This window comes from Lepidochelys kempii, chromosome 10 (genome assembly GCF_965140285.1).
Source record: "Lepidochelys kempii isolate rLepKem1 chromosome 10, rLepKem1.hap1, whole genome shotgun sequence".
In the NCBI taxonomy this organism is placed as follows: Eukaryota; Metazoa; Chordata; order Testudines; family Cheloniidae; genus Lepidochelys; species Lepidochelys kempii.
In genome coordinates, this window is record NC_136389.1 from 38,227,516 (window position 1) to 38,248,469 (window position 20,954).

A 20,954-nucleotide genomic window follows, 5' to 3' on the forward strand; every position below is an offset into this window, starting at 1 on the left:
AAGGCCGGACAATCATACCAACAACAAGAAGAGGCAAGTCTACATAACTGGGGACTCCCTACTAAGAACAACAGGCCTGTCACCAGAGCTGATCTGGAGAACAGAAGGGTGTGCTGTCTGCCAGGAGCTAAGATATGGGATGTGTCCTAAGACAGAAGAGGATCCTAATGGGAGTAGGAAAGAATCCATTGACTGTCTTTCTTGTGAAAAAAAATGATACTGCTAGATTCTTGCTCAGACACAGCTAGGAAAACTATGCCAGGCTGGGGAAGGTGCTGAAAGAAATGGACACTCAGGTGATCTTCAGAGGGATTCTACCTGTCCCTAGAGGAGGAGAGCGAAGACAAGACAAGATTATGATGATCAACAGATGGCTCAACTAATGGTGCTATAAAGAGGGCTTTGGGACATTCCACTATTGGGAGGCTTTAACAGACAGAAGACTGTTCTCATAGGATGGGCATCCATCCATGTAGGAAGGGCAACAGACTTCTAGGATGGAGGTTTGCACAACTGATTAAAAGAGCTTTAAACTAGGAATTTGGCTAAGACAGTTGGGAGATGCTCATGTAATATCCACACCTGATTTTAATATTGAGAGGAAGGAAAATCAAGTAAAAGCGAATACAGCAATGGAGAAAGGAAAAACAGAGGGTAGGAGAACAGATGACAGAAGGAAAGATAGTGCCAATACCAATGACAGTAACAGTCAAATAGGTAATACTGATGGTAAAATGACTGTACGTAAATGGGCGAGGAATCTGGGTGAAGCCAAGCAGAAACAAGAAAGACGTCTGTACACAAATGCAAGGGGCCTGGGTAACAAAATGGAGGAACTACAACTACTGGTGCAGTAAGTGAAATCAGATATTATAGGGATAATGAAAACATGGTAGAAAGTAGTTATGACTGGAATACATATATTGAAGGATATGTGCTGTTCAGAAAAGACAGAAATAAAGGTAAAGGTGGTGGAGTAGCATTGTATATTAGTGATGAGGAAGACTTAAAGAAATTAGAAATGATGGAATGGATAAAATGAAATCAGTTTAGGTCAAAATCACTATGGGAAAAATGGTAACAGAGGCTCCACTGGAATAATGCTTGGGGGTGCTACAACCCCCCAGGACCCGATTTGAATATGAAGAGAGGCCGCTAATATTTTTAATGAAATAAAAGCTACTGGAAATTATGCGATTATGGGAGACTTTAATTTCCCAATATAAATTGGAGGACTAGTGCTACTAATAAATGTAAGATCCAGATATTCTTGGATGTGATAGCCAACAGATTTCTTCACCAAATAGTCACTGAACCAACAAGAGGTGATGACATTTTAGATTTAGATTGGTAAGTAGCAAGGACCTCATAGAAGAACTGGATATATAGAACCTTAATTTGAGTGATCATAAGTTAATTCAATTTAAACTAAATGGAAGGATAAACAAAAATAGGTCTGCAACTAGGGTGCTTGATTTCAAAAGAGCAAACTTCAAACAATTAAGGAATTAGTTAGGGAAATGGACAGGCCTGAAGAACTCAAGGATCTGAATGTGGAGGAGGCTTGGAATGATTTAAGTTAACGTTGCAGAAACTATTTGAAGCCTGTATCCCAAGCAAAGAGAAACATTTGTAGGGAAGAATTGCAGACCAAACTGGATGAACAAGTGTTCCAAACAGATTATTAATAAAAAGCCTACAAGGCAAAGAAGAAGGGATAGATCAGCAAGGAAAGCTATCTCCTGGTGGTCAGAAAGCGCAGGGGAAAAGTGAGAATTGCCAAAAGCCAAGAGAATTGGACCTGGCAAAGGAAATTAAAACCAATAGTTAAAAGTTCTTTAGACATAACAAATAAAAAGAAAGCAATGAAAGAAGTGGGACTGCTAAACACTGATGTTGGGATGGAGATTAAAGATAATCTAGATATGACCCAACACCTACATGAATACTTTGCCTCAGTTTTTAATAAAGGTAATGAGGAACTTGAGGGCAGTGGCAGGGTGGCTAATAGGAACAAGGATATGGAAGCAGAAATTACCACATACGAGGCAGAAGCCAAACTCAAACAGCTTAATGGGACCAAATGGGGGAACCTGGATAATCTCCATCCAAAAATATTAAAGGAACTGGCACAAGAAATTGCAAACCCCAAAGCAAGTTTTTTTTATGAATCTGTAAACTTAGGGGTTGTACCCTATGACTGGAGAATTGCAAATATAGTACCTATACTTAAGAAAGGGGAAAAATATCATATGGGAAACTACAGGCCTGTTAGTGTGACTGTGGTGGGGCAACTGCCCCACCCCTATGAGAGATAGGGCTAGAGTAGGCCAGAGCAGCTGCACAGAAGGGCAGCCAATCAGGAAAAGGCCTACTGTGAGCCAATCAGGGCCAGTATTACAGCCGGCCAATCAGAGCTAGGCTAGGCCTTATATAAAGGCTGCCCAGGAAGGGCGCAGGCAGTCTGTCCCAGACCTTTATGGGGGAAGTTCTGTCTCCTGAGCAGGAGACAAGCACCTTGGACAGAGCCATGCTAGGCAGGCTCAGGGGAGCATAGAAGGGCTCTGGCCCAATACCTGCCAGACTGCGGGCCCTGATAGAAAGGGCCTAGAGGGTGTGAAGGGCCAGAGGGGAAGTGGCCCAGGGACAGTTAGACAAGGGGAGAGAAGGAGGGCAGGGAGGCTGCCATTAGAGGGTCCTTGGGTCAGGACCCAGAGTAGTGGGTGGGCCTGGGTTCCCCCCTTCCTCCTTGTACAGCACCTGGCTGTGGAAGGGTGCCCATGACAGACTGCAACCAGCCCTTGAACAGAGGGGCTAGACTAGAGGGGTTGTGGTTGGCCACTGCAGCAGGAGTGAACTGGAAAGACTGCTGTTAACCCGCCCTGGAAGGGGGTGAGTGTGGACTTGGGGGCACTGCCGGAGGGCAGTGGCCTGAAGAGGACACCATGAGAGAAGGGAGCAACGCTGGTCCAGACGCCAACAGAGGGCAAAAAATGGACGGGACACCACCAATGGAGGGTGCTCCACATGGACTGAGCTAATTCCCAGAGTTACCAACAGGAGGTACTGCGGTGGTGAGTCCCAGCCCCGTCACAATGACCTCAATTGTATACAAGGTCTTAGAACAAATTTCGAAAGAGAGAGTAATTAAAGACCTAGAGGCAAATGGCAACTGGGATAAAATAAAACACCGTTTTATAAAAGGTAGTTTGTACCAGACCAACCTGATCTCGTTCTTTGTCTAGGAAATCAGTTATCTTCTCAAAGAAAATGTACTAGATCTAATCTACCTGGATTTCAAGTAAAGCATTTGATATAGTTCCACGTGGGAAATTATTAGTTAATTTGGAGAAAATGGGGATTAATACCAGAATCCAAAGGTGGGTAAGGAGCTGGTTAAAGGGAAGACTACAATGGGTCATGCTGAAAGGTGAACTGCCGGGCTGGAGAGGTTACTCACCTCAGTCCCTGGAAAAATCATGGAGCAGGTCCTCAAGGAATCAATTCTGAAACACTTAGAGGAGAAGAAAGTGATCAGGAACAGTCAGCATGGATTCATCAAGGGCAAGTCATGCCTGACTAATCTAATTGCCTTTTATGATGAGATAACTGGCCCTGTGGATGAGGGGAAAGCAGTGGATGTGTTGTTCCTTGACTTTTGCAAAGCCTTTGACACGGTCTCCCATAGTATTCTTGCCAGCAAGTTAAAGAAGTATGGGCTGGATGAATGGACTATAAGGTGGATAGAAAGTTGGCTAGATTGTCGGGATCAACGGGTAGTGATCAATGGCTCCATGTCTAGCTGGCAGCCGGTATCAAGTGGAGTGCCCCTAGGGTCTGTCCTCGGGCCGGTTTTGTTCAATATCTTCATAAATGATCTGGAGGATGGTGTGGATTGCACCCTCAGCAAGTTTGCAGATGACACTAAACTGGGAGGAGAGGTAGATACGCTGGGGGGTAGGAATAGGATACAGAGGGCCCTAGACCAATTAGAGGATTGGGCCAAAAGAAATCTGATGAGGTTCAACAAGGACAAGTGCAGAGTCCTGCACTTAGGACGGAAGAATCCCATGCACTGCTACAGACTAGGGACCGAATGGCTAGGCAGCAATTCTGCAGAAAAGGACCTACGGGTTACAGTGGACGAGAAGCTGGATATGAGTCGAGAGTGTGCCCTTGTTGCCAATGGCATTTTGGGATGTATAAGTAGGTGCATTGCCAGCAGATCAAGGGACGTGATCGTTCCCCTCTATTCGACATTGGTGAGGCCTCATCTGGAGTACTGTGTCCAGTTTTGGGCCCCACACTACATGAAGGATGTGGAAAAATTGGAAAGAGCCCAGTGGAGGGCAACAAAAATGATTAGGGGACTGGAACACATGACTTATGAGGAGAGGCTGAGGGAACTGGGATTGTTTAGTCTGCGGAAGAGAAGAATGAGGGGGGATTTGATAGCTGCTTTCAACAACCTGAAAGGGGGTTCCAAAGAGGATGGATCTAGACTGTTCTCAGTGGTACCAGATGATAGAACATGGAGTAATGGTCTCAAGTTGCAGTGGGGGAGGTTTAGGTTGGATATTAGGAAAAACTTTTTCATGATGAGGGTGGTGAAGCACTGGAATGCGTTACCTAGGGAGGTGGTGGAATCTCTTTCCTTAGAAGTTTTTAAGGTCAGGCTTGACAAAGCCCTGGCTGGGATGATTTAGTTGGGGATTGGTCCTGCTTTGAGCAGGGGGTTGGACTAGATGACCTCCTGAGATCCCTTCCAACCCTGATATTCTATGATTCTATGATACTAGAGGAGTGCCTCAAGGATCAGTATTGGTACCATCTTATTTAACATTTTCATTTATGGCCTTGGCACAAAAAGTTGGAGTGTGCTAATAAAATTAGCAAATGACACAAAGTTGTGAGGTACTGCCTATATGGAGGAGGACCAGAATATCATTCAAGAAGATTTGGATGACCTTGAAAACTATAGTAATACAAATGGGATGAAATTGAATAGTGCAAAGTCCGAGGTCATGCATGTAGGGACTAACAACAAGAATTTCTCCTATAAGATAGGGAGGTATCAGTTGGAAGTCTCAGAGGAGGAGAAAGCCCTTGTGTATTGGTCAATCACAGGATGACTATGAGCCACCAATGTGATGCAGCCTTGACAAAGGCTAATGCAATGCTAGGATGTATCAGGTAAGATTTCCAGTAGAGACCGGGAAGGTTTATTACCATTATACAAGGCATTGATGAGACTTGATCTGGAATACTGTGTGCAATTCTGGTATCCCATGTTTAAGAAAGATGAATTCTAACTGGAACAGGTGCAGACAAGGCTACTAGGATGATCAGCGCAATGGAGAACCTACCTTACAAAAGGAGACTTAGGCTAAACAAACCAAGCTCCTTAACAGAACAAAGGATGAGGAGAGATATGATTGCTCTCTGTAAATATATGAAAGGGATAAATATCAGAGGGAGAGAGAGGTTAATTTAAGTTAAGAGCCAATGCTGGCACAAGAACAAATGGCCATCAATAAGTTTAAGCTTGAAATTAGATAAAGGCTTCTCACCATCAGAGGAATGAAGCTCTGGAAAAGCCTTCCAAGGGGCGTAGTGCAGGCAAAAAACCTCACTCATTTTAAGAATGAGCTTGATAAATTTATGGAGAGGATAATATGATGAGATTTCCTATAATGGCATTTGGCCAATCCGCAACTTCTATTAGCAAATATCTCCAATGGCCAGAGATGGGACAATAGAGCGCTTAGACCTACATAAACTTTTAGTGCTTCTATCAATGCTTACCCCAGAAATTCTGATTCTTGAAAACAGAGCATAGCCAATGTGGGTTTAAATTAGAGAAGTTAACCCACTTTATCTCTGCATTATAGCTAGTCTGGCATTTGGTGTCACATTCAGACCTCAGTGTGGTATCTGGAGAGTCCTGTCTCACCTTGTTGACGAGGATGCTGACTTTGTTGCCATAAGAATTGCACTTAACGGATGCAATGCCCCCCAGGTCAGGAAAAAGCTCAGTCAAGTTCTTACTACTGCAGTGCACTTTTGCCTCTCTGTGGGGACAGACAATAATGATTCATGAGGTGCCAAGTGTCAGTACTTGAAAAACAGTTAAAAATATTTTTCAAACTTCAAAAAAGACCTTTAATAATCAAATAGGGCACAGGACTCAAATATTTGACGTCTTCTCACCTTTGGTCCAAGACTCTAGCTTCCCCTTAGAGGCTTAAACACAGCAGAAGTAAACTTAAGTGTTCTGCTGTGTTCCAACACCTGCAACAAGAAAATCCTGCCACCCTGTTTCAGGAGAAGTAGAATTTGTCTACATGGGGAAATTGACTGGCATAGCTGAAGTGGAATAACTATTGTGTCCCCATGAGAAAGTTATACTGGCATAACTATAGTGGAATAGTTATTTCACTTCCGCTATGCTAGTCAGTTTCTCCATGTAGAAAAGTTCTAAGGGCTCGTCTACACTGCCTTGCAGTTTGGACTCCAGGCATTCGAACAGCAGTGTGCACCAAAGTGCTGCTCTGCTGTAAGACCCTGGTGTGGATAACACAAGCATGAACTAAAAGGATCCTAGTTCATATTAACTTAGTCCTCTCAAAACAGTACTACATTCACATCCTCATAGTCTGAACTGCTGGGCAGTGTAGACATAGCCTAAGAGACTGAATTGTTCACACTTTTGTCCTCCTTTCTCCCTATACCCAATCAAGCCTTCCTACTGTAGCAGCAACAGTAACAACATTCACTCTGCCTGAGAGAACACTTCCTATCCGTCACTGTGATACAGCTAACAAGAGTGACAGTATTTATTTTTAGACTTATAAAATGAAAGCCAGGCATGGCCTCTGAATTCATATATAAAAATAACATTCTAGGGTTCTATTTATGGTCTTGTTAATTCCAGATCAAATATGCTCACTTTACAAGAAAACAAGTTTTTTTTTACAGCCCTAAAAATTCAGCCTGACATCTGAGAGTTAAGCTGGGTTCTTTCAATCTCCAACATCAACACCAATAATAAAGGCCCCACAAGTCATAGTGATACCCTGCACAAACCCAGGGTTTTCAAATTAGGCCCTCTGTGATACCTGTGCAATGCCAGTGCTGCCAACGGGTTTTCACAGGTTTGACTGACAGGAGTTTTGCAAATTGTTCTGCTGATGATATATAAGATACATAAGAAAGAACAGACTTCAGCTTACCCTCTTGGTTCTGCAGGGTTCTCAAACTTATTTAGTCACTAACTGTCAACAGATAAGAGGCTCTGAACACACACAAGGAGCAGAAGTGTGGAGTCAAAATGTACAAGTCTGACACAGTCATTTGTCAGAGTAGAAGCACACTTCAACATAACAGTATGACTAATATTAAACTCTCACTCATTTCAGAATTTAATCAAGTACTTCACCTCAGGAAAAGTTCCAAAAAAAAAAAAGGGGGGGGGGGGGAGAACCTTACACCCTGCCCTGTAGGTCAACAAACTTAGGCTCTTTTGATTCAATAGAGGAAGTGAATTCCAAAGTTGAGGACCCTCTAACTCGTCCTATGTTTGTACTTACAGGCTGGCAGTAGAAATATCTAAATTGTTCTCAACTACTAAGAACAAAGGGAAAAAGATAGTCTTAAGTATTCAAGACCCAATTCACTTGATAGATTGAAGTCAACGCCTTGAGAAAGTTTCTGTGGACTCCTCCCCCACTGCCCAAAAGTGCTTATGTTCTCAGAGAGAGCTGCGAAAACTCCCTGTTCTGTTCCTAAAGCTAGGTTTCCTACATGGGAGAGTATCAAGCTACTCATTGAGCCATCATCAGCCTTACCACAGAAGGTTTTGGCTAGTGAATGACAGTAACAAACCACGATGCTGTTACTCAGTGTCACCCCAGATGGGAATCATTGTGGGGAAAAGGGTAATTATTTCAAGTTTCCCTTCCCTCTAGGGAAAAAAAAAAAAAAGATAAGCCATGCAAACTCCACTCCAGTAGCAACATTGTATTTATCCCCAAAGAAATACTCATTGATAATTGGAGTAATGATGGAAACAAACACTGAAGATCGGGAAGCCTTGAATACACTATATGTGTTGCTTACAACAGTGCATGAATTTCTTGCTCTCTGGGATTGAGAGTCCAAGTCCTCACTGAGAATTCAAACTCATGGAGAAGCAGCAGTGACATCACTGAAGCCATTACCCTTGATCCCAAATCTCAGACCTGGAAAAAAAGGTTACCCACCTTCTCGTAACTATTGTTCTTTGAGATGTGTTCTTCATGTCCATTCCAATCAGGTGTGCGCATGCCACGTGCACGACAGTCAGAAGATTTTTTCCCTTAGCAGTAGCCCTAGGGTCTGTCTGGGCACCCCATCCCCTGGAGTTGTGCCTTCATGATGCTCAATATAGGGCCCTGCTGACCTGACCTCAATTCCTTCTTGCCGGCTACTCCGTCAGCAGGGTAGGAGGGTGGGTATTGGAATGGACATGAACAACACATCTCAAAGAACAACAGTTACGAGAAGGTGAGTTACTTTTTTCTTCTTTGCGTGCTTGTTCATGTCAATTCCAATCAGGTGACTCCCAAGCGTAAATTCAGGAGGCAGGGTCGGAGTTGTCCACTGATTGGAGCACCACTCTACCGAAGGCTGCATCATCTCTGGCCTGCTGGGTAATCGCATAATGCATGGTGAAAGTATGTATGGAGGACCACGTCGCAGCTCTGCATATTTGTTGGGAGGGAACCTGTACCAGGAATGCAGCTGAAGAAGCCTGAGCCCTGGTGGAGGGCGCAGTGAGCAGAGGGGCAGGTACCCTGCCAGGTTATAGCACCCTCGGATACAGGACATGATCCACGATGAAATTAGTTGAGATGAGACTGGAAGACCCTTCATTCTGTCTGCCACAGCCACGAATAGTTGAATGCACTTCCGGAATGGATTTGTTCTCTCGATTTAAAAGGCTAATGCTTTGCAGACATCCAACGAATGAAACCTCTGCTCCCTGCCACTTGTGTGCAGGTTAGGATAGAACACTGGGAGGAAGATGTCCTGGTTGATGTGAAATTGGTAGACAACTTTCAGGAGGAAAGCTGGGTGAGGCCAGAACTGAACCTTGTCCTTAAAGAACACTGTGTAAGGAAGCTCTGATGTTAGGGTCTTGAGCTCAAAAACCCTCCTGGCTGAAGTTATTACTACCAGAAACACCACCTTGTATGAGAGGTAGAGCAGGGAGCACGTTGTTAGTGGTTCAAAGGGTTAGTGGTTCACCAGTCTGGAAAGGACCAGGTTGAGGTCCCAGGCCGGGACGAGCTGTCGGACTTGCGGATATAGCCTGTGGAGACCTTTGAGGAAACGGCTGACCATAGGGTTGGCGAACACTGACCGGCCCTCTGCACCTGGATGGCAGGCAGAAATGGTGGTCAAGTGAACCCTTACTGACGACATGGACAGACCCTGCTGCTTGAGATGGAGAAGGTAGACCAGTATGAGTGGCATAGAGGCGATCATCAAGGACAAATGATGCTGCACCAACCAGATTGAAAATCTCTTCCATTTGGCAAGGTAGGTAGCTCTGGTGGAGGGTTTCCTACTGCCAAGGAGGACTTGTCTAACTGGATCTGAGCAGGAGAGCTCCATCGGGTTCAGTCATGGAGCTTCCACGCCGTGAGGTTCAATGACTCGAGGTTCAGGTGCTGGAGACGGCCATGATCCTGAGTTATCAAGTCCAGGAAGAGCGGCAAGGTGACTGGGGCTTCCACGGACATGTCCAGGAGCAATGTGTACCAGTGCTGGCGGAGCCAGACTGGAGCTATCAATATCAGCACTGCTTGATCCCTCCATATCTTGGGGAGCACTGCATGAATGAGAGGAATGGACAGAACTGCATATCGGAGATGGATTCCCCAGGGAAGGAGGAACGCATCCGTTATGGAGCCCGGGCTGTGATTAGGAATCATAGAATCATGGAAGAGTAGGGTTGGAAGAGACCTCAGGAGGTCCAATCCCTTGCTCAAAGGAAGGAGCAGAACTGCTGACACTTCCTGTTGTGTCGCGTGGCAAAGAGGGCTACCTGGGGAAAGACCCACTGCTGGAAAATGGAGTTCATGACGTCCGGGTGTAGGGACCACTCATGGCCATGGAACAACCTGCTGAGATAATCCGCTAATTCATTCTGTACCCCAGGGAGGTATGATGCTTGCAGGTGTATTGAATGCTTTACACAGAAGTCCCACAGAATGGGGGCTTCCTGGCAAAGGGGAGAGGAGCGTGCACCCCCATCTGTTGATATAAAACATCACCGTGGCATTGTCTGTCATCACTGATACACATCCTCCCCTTTAAATGGGCTCGGAAAGTCTGGCATGCCAGGAGTACTGCTCTCAGCTCTCTGACATTGACAGAGAGCGAGCCCTGCCTGAGACCAGAGGCCTTGTGTTCTGAGGTCTCCCAGATGTACTCCCCAGCCCAAGTCTGATGCATCTGTAACCAACGAGAGAGTTGGCTGGGGGCTGGTGAAGAGAAGGGAGTCAAGGACCAGGCGAGGCACAGTCACGACCCTGTCCAAACTGTCCCGAACTGGCCGATACACTGAGGCTAGCCAAAACTGGAGCAGCTGGAGTCTTGGCTTGGCACGTTGCATCACATAGGTACAAGCAGCCATGTGTCCCAGGAGTTTCAGGCAATTCCTTGCTGTGTTGATGGGGAACTGCCTGAGACTCCGAATAATGTCGCCCAGGGCCCGGAACCTCGATTCCCATAGGTACTCCTTGGCCTCAGTAGAGTCCAGTACCACCCCTATAAATTCTATCCGCTGAACCGGGGGCAGTGTTGATTTCCCAACATTCAAGAGAAGGCCCAGTTCATCGAACATTGTTCTTATGAAGTCGACTTGTGCCTCCACTTGAACCCTGGAGTGGCCCTTGATCAGTCAGTCGTCAAGGTACAGAAACACTTGTACCTGCCGCCTGCGGAGGAACGCGGCCACGACTGCCATGCACTTGGTAAAAACTTGAGGTGTCGCTGACAGGCCAAATGGGAGGACTGTGAACTGGAAGTGGTTGTTGTCCACCACAAACCTGAGGTATTCTCTGTGGGATGGTGTGATTGCTATATGAAAGTATGCATCCCTCAAGTCGAGGGTGGCATACCAGCCCTCTGGACCCAAGGAAGAGATGATGGAAGCCAAGGAGACCATGTGGAACTTGAGTTTCTTCATAAACTTGTTGAGCTTTCGCAGGTCTAGGATGGGCCCGAGTCTGCCGTTGGCTTTCAGTATCAGGGAATACCGGGAATAGAAGCCCTTGCCTTTCTGCTCCTGAGGAACCTCTTCCACTGCCCTAGCGAGAGGAGCGAGAACACCTCCTTTTTAAGGAGTTGCTCATGAGAAAGTTCCCTGAAGAGGGATGGGGAAGGGTGGTGGAAGTGCGGAAGGGCAGAAAATTGGAACAAATACCTCCTCTCAACCGTGCAGCACACCCAGCGGTCCGATGTAATATGGGCCCATGCAGGGTAGAAAGGGGATAGAAGGGATGAAAAGGTAAGGCATCCAGTCTTTGTACTGGTGTATCACTCCAGGGCGCACCTCCAAAAGGCCTGTTTTTGGCCTCAGGAGGGTTTAGACTGGCAAGAGCCATGCCCAGAGGAGGGATGAGGTCTCTTCCTCGAGTTCCTACTCCTCCTGCTCAACCCCTCCTGCCTACCCTGAGGTTGATAATTCCTCGGTGGGGGCTGAAGTCTAAAGTGCCTCCGTTGGTTGGCAGGGGTGTGGGGGCCCAGGGATTTCAGGGTGGCTTGAGAGTCCTTGAGGAGAACAAAGACTGGCCCTCAAACAGGAGGTCCTGGACTGTCTGCTGTACCTCGTATGGGAGGCTAGAAACCTGCAGCCAGGAACTCCTTCTCATAGCCACCCCGGTAGGTACATTACACCCTGGTAACTATGGTGCAAGACGCTGTGTCCGCAGTGTCTAAGACTGCCTACAGGGATGCATGAGAGATCAATTTGCCCTCCTGTACTAGCACGGAAAACTCTGTGGGAGAGACCATAGGCAGGAGTTCTGCAAATTTTTCCATGGCCCCAAAAGTATTGTAATTGTACCTGCTAACCACTGCCCGATGGTTAGCGATATGGAGCTTCAAATCTCCCACCATCGAATAGATTTCCTCCCGAAGAGGTCCAGCTTTTTGGCCTCTTGATTCTCGGGAGAAGGCCCCTGGTAGCCTTGGTGCTTGCATAGGTTGGCTGCATCCACTATCAGAGACTCCAGCAGGGGGTGCGTATATAAGTGTTCATACCACTTGGAGGAGACTAAATATCTCCACTCATACCTTTTCTTGGTAGGCGGCAACAAGGACGGGGTCTGCCACAGGGTCTTAGTGGCATTGCTGATTGTCTTAATCAGCAGCCGCGCGATACAGGATAGTTCTGGAGGAGAAAGGCTATCGACCATTGGGTCAGCCTCCACCACCTCCTCCTCCAGTTTGGTGTTTAGGTTCTGGGCCACCTGTCTCAGCAGCTTCTGTAGGACCCTGCTGTCCTCTAAGGCTGGAGAGATTGATGAGCCAGCCATCTCTTCATCCGGAGATGAGGAGGATGAGATGGCGGCCAGTACTGGAGCCTGCTCCCTGCCCTCAGCCCCCTTGGGTGCTGCTGTCGGTGCCATGGCCAGTGCCAGGATCGATGCCGGGATCAGAGTCGCACTCGGTGCCAAGGATGTGAAGCAATCGGCGCCCCCATTGTCAATGCTGCAATCAGTGCCGAGATTGTCAATGTCGATATGGCTGCCCGATGGGTCCCCGCCGGGATCCCTGGTGTGAAGGGCGTGTGCAGCAGAGGCCACCGATGCTGATCTGGAACCCTGGCTCTGCCCCGGGCTTTGGTGATAGTCCCAGGGTGTCCAGAAGGGCCACTCAGGAGCCTGCCACTGACCCGGGTAGGGTGGTCTGTTGCAACAGGAGCAAGATCTTCTGCTTCTGCTGGAATGCGATGACTCCACTTCCGACTCCGAGGTTTCCGACTGTGATGACCACGGAGGAGCAGAGCCCCTTGGTGCTGGCGAGAGATGCCAACTGGGGGATCAGAGCAGTTCCCCCACATGGGCCACCGGTGCCAGGAGTCGATACACTGGGGATGTTACTCTCATCACCAGCTTGCCCATAGAATATATTGGGCCAGGAACTAGTGCTGGCAAGCAGTCCAGGTGGTCTGGACTCGACTGGACCCCTCCAGGGGCAGGAGTCAGTGGAAGTCCCACCGATTGCTGACCACCTGGTCTTTAGACCTGGTCAGGGAACCCCCTCTGTCAGCCTTCCTCTTTTTGTGGGGCCTCACAAATGTCTGGGATCTGTGCACAGAGCCATGGCGGTGCCTAGGGTCTCTAGAGGAGTCGACAGTGCCGAAGCACTGGGCACCAAAGAAGCTGCACTTGGAGCTGGGTCTGCTGCACCGGGCTCCAACTGAGGCTTAAATGCTACCTCCATAAGCAAAACTCGGAGGCGCTGTTCTCTGTCTTTAAGGGTCCTGGGGCAAAACCCTCTACAGATCTTAAAACGCTCCCTAAGATTACCCTCACCGAGACACTTCAAGCACGAAGTGTGCGGGTCATTTCTCAGCATAAGCCTGCCGCAGTCTGAGCATGGCTTAAAGCCTGGGGACTGAGGCATACCCTGGTGCCAGGGAAAAGCATCAGGGGCGGGGGGGGGGAACCCCCATAGGAACCTTATGAGAAAAACAATCTACACTAAGTGTAACTATTCTACTACCAATTCTAACTATACATACAAAGGGTGATAATGCGAAGCTTGCTGAAGCGAGAGCAGTGGAGTTCCAGCTAGCCATCACGGGTAGTAAGAAGGAACTGGGGCGGGGTCAAGTCAGCAGGGCTCTATATTGGGTGCCACGAAGGCGCAACTCCAGGGGGCACCCAGACCGACCCTGCAGATACTGCTAGGGGAAAAATCTTCCAGCTGTCGTGCATGTAGCGTGCTCACACCTGATTGGAATTGACATGAACAAGCATTTGATGAAGAACTTGAGAATACAAAAGGGTCAACTTCTCACAAGAGTGGTTTGTGAGTGTATAAAACATCAGTTTATCATCAGATACTATTGACCTGGCAATACACCTCACTAGGTAAGGCTGGGTCTTCTAACCTCAGCTTCTCCCTGTAAACACTGAAAGTAGAGCAGTAAAATTTGGCAGGAGTCTACAAAGTAAAAAATATATATACATATATATTTTTTTAAGAAGCCAAGGACTAAATAGGCCAAGATAACCTCTACAGGGCATGCACACACATGGCCACAAAAAAGCCTGCACTCCCACTGCCTTTGATGTACTTATTCTATGAATTCAGTCTCCAGGGTTGTCAGTCTAGCATTTTTCACTAGTACAAAATTCCCTTAAGGTAAAAAAGGAAAAAAAAAAGAAAAGACAGAAACCTGAGTTATAGATTCAGACCCTTGTAAATGCTTATTAATACCTGCGAGAGAGATCAAAGATTTTAAAGTGAGCCAAGTCCGTTCCCACAGCCAGGAAATTCCCGCAGACATCCAACAGGCAGGGATTCCCCTCTGCTTCAGAGAATATCAGCAGCTGTTTGACAGTACCCTGGGGACGGGAGATAGCAGCAACTTTAAATGTTAACTTTCTGACAGGGAGGTTTTTCTGTCAATTAAGCTTGCACATCAAGCCCACTTCTGTTTTATCCCAACAACCACCACTAATGTAATAAGTGCATCACAGCAATTTGTTGATACTATCCTGTGACTTAAGGCTTTATGGGAATATACTTATGAATGTATATATGACATAACTAGAATGTGTTTTATGCTACATATTCCATGTAACATATCTCTGTAAAGGTTATGATCTACTGAATCTATTAATCCTATTTGTATGCATGTATCATTTTTGTATTTGAAGTTATGAATATTAGCTGCATACTTGTTTGATTCTGAGTAGGTTTTAGTGAAGCAGTTGGTTAGCTTCCTGAGAAAAGACTATTCTCAGTAAGTGCCCAGTCAAGAAGCCCTTAAGCCAACAATGAACTTAAAGATGCCAATCACATCTGGGCTTTCCCAGGAATGTGGCTTGGCTGGTAAGGAACTCAGTCATGCATGGACATGTGACTTGCCCAGGTGACTCCAAAACTCCATTTTGTAGCTGGACTTTGCATAGGAGAGAGGAGGGGGTCTCCACCCACAAGAGAGAGTCTATTTAAACCACAGGGAGACCCCTGCATTCTGTCTTCAGCTGGCTAAAGAGAAAGCCTCTCCACATCCAAGGATACCTGAAAGAAACTGCAACAAAGGACTGTAACTACAGGGGGTGTGAGTGATTGCTGGACCCAGACTTGAAGGAGGCTAGTCTGTAAAAGGAAGCTTATTGGTGACGTTTTTATCTGTATTCAATTTTATTACCGTACTTGTAAGGGCTTGGGGGGATATTTTGGGGAAATAGGAACTCCAAGTGGTCCTTTCCCTGATTGTTTGTTAAATCACTTGGTGTGGCAGCGAATACTTAATCCAAGGGCAAAGACTTTGTGCCTTGGGGAAGCTTTAATCTAAGCTGGTAGAAATAAGCTTAGGGGGTCTTTCATGCAGATCCCCACATCTGTACCCTAGAGTTCAGAGTGGGGAGGGAACCCTGACAGTACTAGACATAGACTTGTGTGTTTTATTTTATTTTGCTTGGTAATTCACTTTGTTCTGTCCGTTACTACTTGGAACGACTTAAATCCTACTTTCTGTATTTAATAAAATCACTTTTTACTTATTAATTAACCCAGGGTATGTATTAATACCTGGGGGGAAAGGGCGGGCAAACAGCTGTGCACCTCTCTCTCTCTATCAGTGTTATAGAGGGCGAACAATTTATGAGTTTACCCTGTATAAGATTTATAAATGGATTTTAAAACGGATTTATTTAGGATTTGGAACCCATTGGGAGTTGGGCATCTGAGTGTTAAAGGCAGGAACACTTCCTAAGTTGCTTTCAGTTAAGCCTACAGCTGTTAGGGGATGTGGTTCAGACCCTGGGTCTGGGTTTGCAGCAGGCTAGTGGGTCTGGCTCAAACCAGGCAGGGCACTGAAGTCCTAAGCTGACAGGGCAGGAAAGCAAGAGCAGAAGTAGTCTTGACACATCAGGTGGAAGTCCCCAGGGGGTTTCTGTGATCAAACCCGTCACATATCCTATCTAGGAACAGCTATACAATAGATGGGAGGGGGATGGAAGTTACCCACCTTTTTGTAACTTGTTTTTCTAGATGTGTTGCTCATGCCCATTCCATTGTAGGTGTGCATGCATCCACTTGTGCAGCTGTCAGAGACTTTTGCCTTAGCGGTATCCATAGGGCCAGCTATGGTGCCCTCTGGGGTGCTGCACTCACACCATGGTATATCAGGCGCTGCCAGTCCTACGCCCTCTCAGTTCCTTCTTGCTGACAACTCCAACAGAGGGGTAGGAGGGCACTTAATGGAATGGACATGAGCAACACATCTTGAAGAACAGTTATGAAAAGGTGGGTAACTGTTCTTTCTTCGAGTGTTTGCTCATGTCGATTCCACTGTAGGTGACTCACAAGCAGAATCCTCTGAGATGGGCTCAGAGTTCACAGTCTTGCAGATTGGAGCACTGCTCTGCCAAAACCAGCGTCGTCTTGAACTTGTTGGGTCAGCACAAAGTGCAAAGCGAATGTGTGGACAGACAACCAGGTTGCAGCCCAATAAATTTCCTGGATCAGCACTTGAGCTGCTGACGCCTGCACCCTAGTTGAGTGAGCCGTCATGATCGCGGGTGGGGCCACCTTTTGCCAGCTTGTAACAGTAACAGATGCAGGCCGTGATGCGAGACAAAATTCTCTGGGCAGACACTGGGCGACCCTTCATCCTGTCTGCGACAGCAACAAACAACTGTGTAGACTTACAGAACAGCTTTGTTCTATCTATGTAGAAGGCCAGTGCCCATCTGACATTCAGGGTATGCAGCTTGCGTTCCTCATCCATTGCATGAGACTTTGGACAAAGGACTGGTAAGAATATGTCTGGGCCAGTATGGAACTGGGAGATGACCTTGGGCAGAAAGGCCGGGTGCAGACACAGCTGGATCTTGTCCTTATAGATGATCGTATAAGGTGGTTCCAACATGAGTGCCCCGATCTCGGATACCCTGTGGGCTGAAGTTATAGCAACTAAGAAGGAGACCTTCCATGATGGGAGCAGGAAGCCAAGGGATCAAAGGGGAGTCCCATGAGTCTTGACAGCACAAGATTCAAGGGGGGAACTGGGTCCCGGATATGCGGGTAAAGGCGCTCCAGACCTTTCAAGAACTGCACCGTCATGGGATGAGCGAAGACCGATCTGCCTTGAAACAGAGGGTGGAATGCCGAAATGGCTGCCAGGTATACCTTGACCGAAGATAGTGACAGGCCCTAGAGCTTAAGGTGCATCAAATAGTCCAGGATGTCTTGCAGCTAATGTGATGATCCGAGGCCCAAAACATGAACTGCTTCCACTTTGCCACATAGGTAGCTCTAGTGGAGGGTTTCCTGCTGCCCAGCAGGGCCTGCTGGACACCAGCAGAACACCACTGCTCGTCCCCTTAGCCATGCAGTAGCCAGGCTGTCAAGTGCAGCGCCGCCAGGTTCAGATGCAGCAGATTGCTGTGGTTCTGGGACAGCAGATCCGGCCAAAGAGGCAGCTGCAGCGGGGTGGCTGCCGAAAGTCTCAGCAGCAGTGTTGACAAGGCCACGCTGGGGCTATAAGGATGACCATCATTTGGTTCTGCTTCACCTTTAGCAGGACCTTGTGGATTAACGGCACTGGCAGAAAGGCGTAAATCAGCGTTTCCGACCATGGGATCAGGAAAGTGTCCAACAGGGAGCCCTTGTCCCTGCCCTGCAGAGAACAGAATATGTGGCACTTTCTGTTCTGCCAGGATGTGAACAGGTCGACCTGGGGAGTCCCCCACCTGTGGAAGATTAGGCTGACCAGTTCCGGATGGAGCGACCATTCGTGGCAAGACGAGAAGGTCCTGCTGAGGCGATCTGCCAGGATGTTCTTGGTTCCGGGCAGTTGGGTGGCTACCAGATGAACGGCATGCCGCACACAGAAGTCCCAGAGGCTGAGCAGTTCCTGACAAAGGGCCGAAGACCTGGCACCACCCTGCCTGTTGATGTAATACATTGCAGTGGTATTGTCTGTGAGGACCTGCACCACCTTACCTTTCAGGTCAGGCAAGAAAGCCTGGCAGGCCAGGAAAACTGCTCTGACCTTTTTGACATTGATATGAAGGGCTAGACCATTTTGTAGCCAAGAGCCCTGGGTGTTGAGCTCACCCAGATGGGCTCCCCAGCCCAGATCCGATGCATCTGAGACCAGGGTCAGCACCGAGACAGGGTCGCAAAGGGAACTCCTTGCAGCACCGACTTGGGATCCTGTCACCAGCCTAGGGACAAGAGGACGTGGCTCGGCATCATGACCACTTGGTCCAGGGGGTGCCTGCGGGGGATGTAGACTGAGGCCAGCCACACCTGCAGAGATCTTAGATGAAGGCAGGCATGGCTGATCACATACATGCACACAGCCATGTGGCCCATCAGTCGCAGACACACGTGGGCCGTGGTGAGCGGGTGGGTCTTTATGTGGGAGAGCAAGTCCACCAGGGCCTGAAAACATGCTTCCAGAAGGAAGGCCTTGGTTCGCGTGGAGTCGAGGACCACTCTAATGAACTCTATGCATTGAACTGGGGTTAATGTGGACTTTTCTGTGTTTATTAACTGGCCCAGGTCACTACCGGTGGATAGCACAGATCGAGGCTCCTTTGCACCTGCTCCAGAGACCTGCCATTGATGAGTCAGTCGTCGAGATATGGACAGATCTGGACTCCTCGACGCCCCAGGTAAGCCACTACCGGTGCCACACATTTCATGAACACCCTGGGGGCCGAGGACAGGCCAAAGGGTAGCACCATAAACTGGAAGTGGTGCCCAGCCACTATGAAACACAGAAAACGCCTGTGTCCTGGGAATATGGAGATGTGACAGGCATCGGTCGGTTCTCCGAGCCCCTAGGGGCGATGGAGAGCAATGGTCTCCGTGGCAGGCCTCGGCCCCACCTCCCGGGCGTTGGGGAATTAGTGGGAAGGTGTGCCGGCCGGAATCAGTAGCGCGCCCCTCAGGCAGGGGAGCGCCGGCAAGAGTCAGTAGCGCGCCCCTCAGGCAGGGGAGCACCGGCAAGAGTCAGTAGCGCGCCCCTCAGGCAGGGGAGCGCCAGGGTAGGGGAACACAGGGCCACCCAACTCCACTGCTTTCCAACCCAGGGCCCTAACAGTGGCGGGAGGCGAAGGACCCGCCGCTGGGTCAGCGGGGCAGTCTGCGCCCGCTGCCCAAATACACCCACTCCATGGTGTAGTTGGGCCCCTGGGCTACTTCCTACCCGGTCTCTCTCAGGCGGGTCGCTCCGGTCCCTCCAACTCCTCCGGGTAGTCCGCTGCGGGCAGCTCTGGTTCCTCCAGGTATTCCGCTGCGGGCCAGTCCCACTCCCCCTCGGTATTGGACTCACGCTGGCCCGGGCTGCAGTCAGGCCCCTCCAGGTCCTCTGGGTATTCAGCGGCCGGCAACCCTGGTTGCCACAGGCCTTCCCCCCAGTCAGGCTCCTCCTTGCCCAGGGCTTCGCCTGGGTCAGCAGCAGGATTGCGAGGGAGCAGCCTGTGTCTGTCTCCCTCCCTGGTGCTCTCCTCACTGGGCAGAGGGCCCCGCCCTTTGTACTTCCTGTCCCACCCTTCCCCTTCCAGGGATTGGCGGAAGCTTGGCCTGGCCCCGCCCACTCAGGCTCAGAGGGTAGCTCTTTACCCTCTGGTTCGGAGGGGAGCCACCCTGGCTCCCTACAGGAGACATGAAAGTACGTGTCCTTTAAGTCGAGAGCGGCATACCAGTCCCTTGGATCCAGGGAAGAGATGATGGAGGCAGGGAGACCATGAGGAACTTCAACTTCTTGAGAAACTTCTTTAGGTCCAGAATGGGTCTGAGGCCCAGAATTAGGAAGTAGTGGGAGTAGAATCCTCTTCCTCTTCCTTCCATGTCCCGAGGAACCTCCTCCACAGCCCCATGCCCAGGAGCTTCTTGACCTCCTGGATAGAAGTTGCTTGTGAAAAGGGCCCTGAAGAGGGATGGGGAGGTGGGAGGGAGGGGTGAGAGGGAGGAGTGGTCAAAAATTGCAGGGTATAGCACTGAGCCACTATGTCCAGGACCCAGCAGTCCAACATAACCCGTGACCAGCCCAAGCAGTCTGGGAAGGGTGGTTGAGGAAAAAGCAGGAAGGATCTGGGCAGTTAGCTGGTATGTCACTCCCGAATGCACCCTCAAAATGAGCACTTCCGGTCCCCTGGTGCTTTCCTGTGGGAGGCTGCACAGGAGATCAGGATGATGAAGGGTGGTGGCAGCTAAACCAGATGTCCCTTTTCCTCACAGGCCCTTGTCAAGGCTGCTACTGTTAAGACAGTCTTTCCAGCCTCCTCCACTGTCTCGACGCCTGAGAAGTGTGCATCCCCAGGGAGCGGAGGGTCGTCCCCATGTCTTTTAGGCTGTGCAGTCGCGTATCGGTTTGATCTGAAAAAAGGCCAACACCATCAAACGGGAGGTCCTGAATAGAGAACTGCATCTCCTGGGACAGTCCGGCAGTCTAAAGCCAGGAACTGCACCACATGACCACTGCCGAGGCTACCACCTGGGCAGCTGAATCGGCCACATCCCAAGCCATTTGGAGAGTGCACCGAGCTGCCGCAGTACACTCCTCCACTAGAGTTGCGAACTCCTGGGCCGTCTCCTGAGACATGGAGTCCTTGAACTTGAGGAGAGAGTCCCACAATTTAAAGTTATAGCGACAGAAGAGGGCCTGGTGGTTCGCCACCCGAAACTGAAGGCTGGCCATAGAAAAA

The 20,954-nt window shown here is 48.7% G+C and overlaps 1 protein-coding gene across 6 annotated transcripts in view; it reads right to left on the bottom strand.

Moving 5' to 3' along the window:
- The window catches only part of IFT140 (intraflagellar transport 140), a 284,666-nt gene that overhangs the window by 157,191 nt on the left and 106,521 nt on the right, over positions 1–20,954 (bottom strand). For 4 of the 6 annotated variants that reach the window (XM_078854619.1, XM_073362955.1, XM_073362953.1 and 1 more), the window contains 2 exons: positions 14,500–14,627; positions 5,954–6,071 (listed from right to left, as the gene is read on the bottom strand). In XM_078854619.1, the coding sequence (XP_078710745.1) occupies positions 5,954–6,071; positions 14,500–14,627 (246 nt within the window). The remainder of the gene's footprint in view (positions 1–5,953; positions 6,072–14,499; positions 14,628–20,954) is intronic. The other 2 variants (XM_073362957.1, XM_073362954.1) reach the window with 2 other exon arrangements.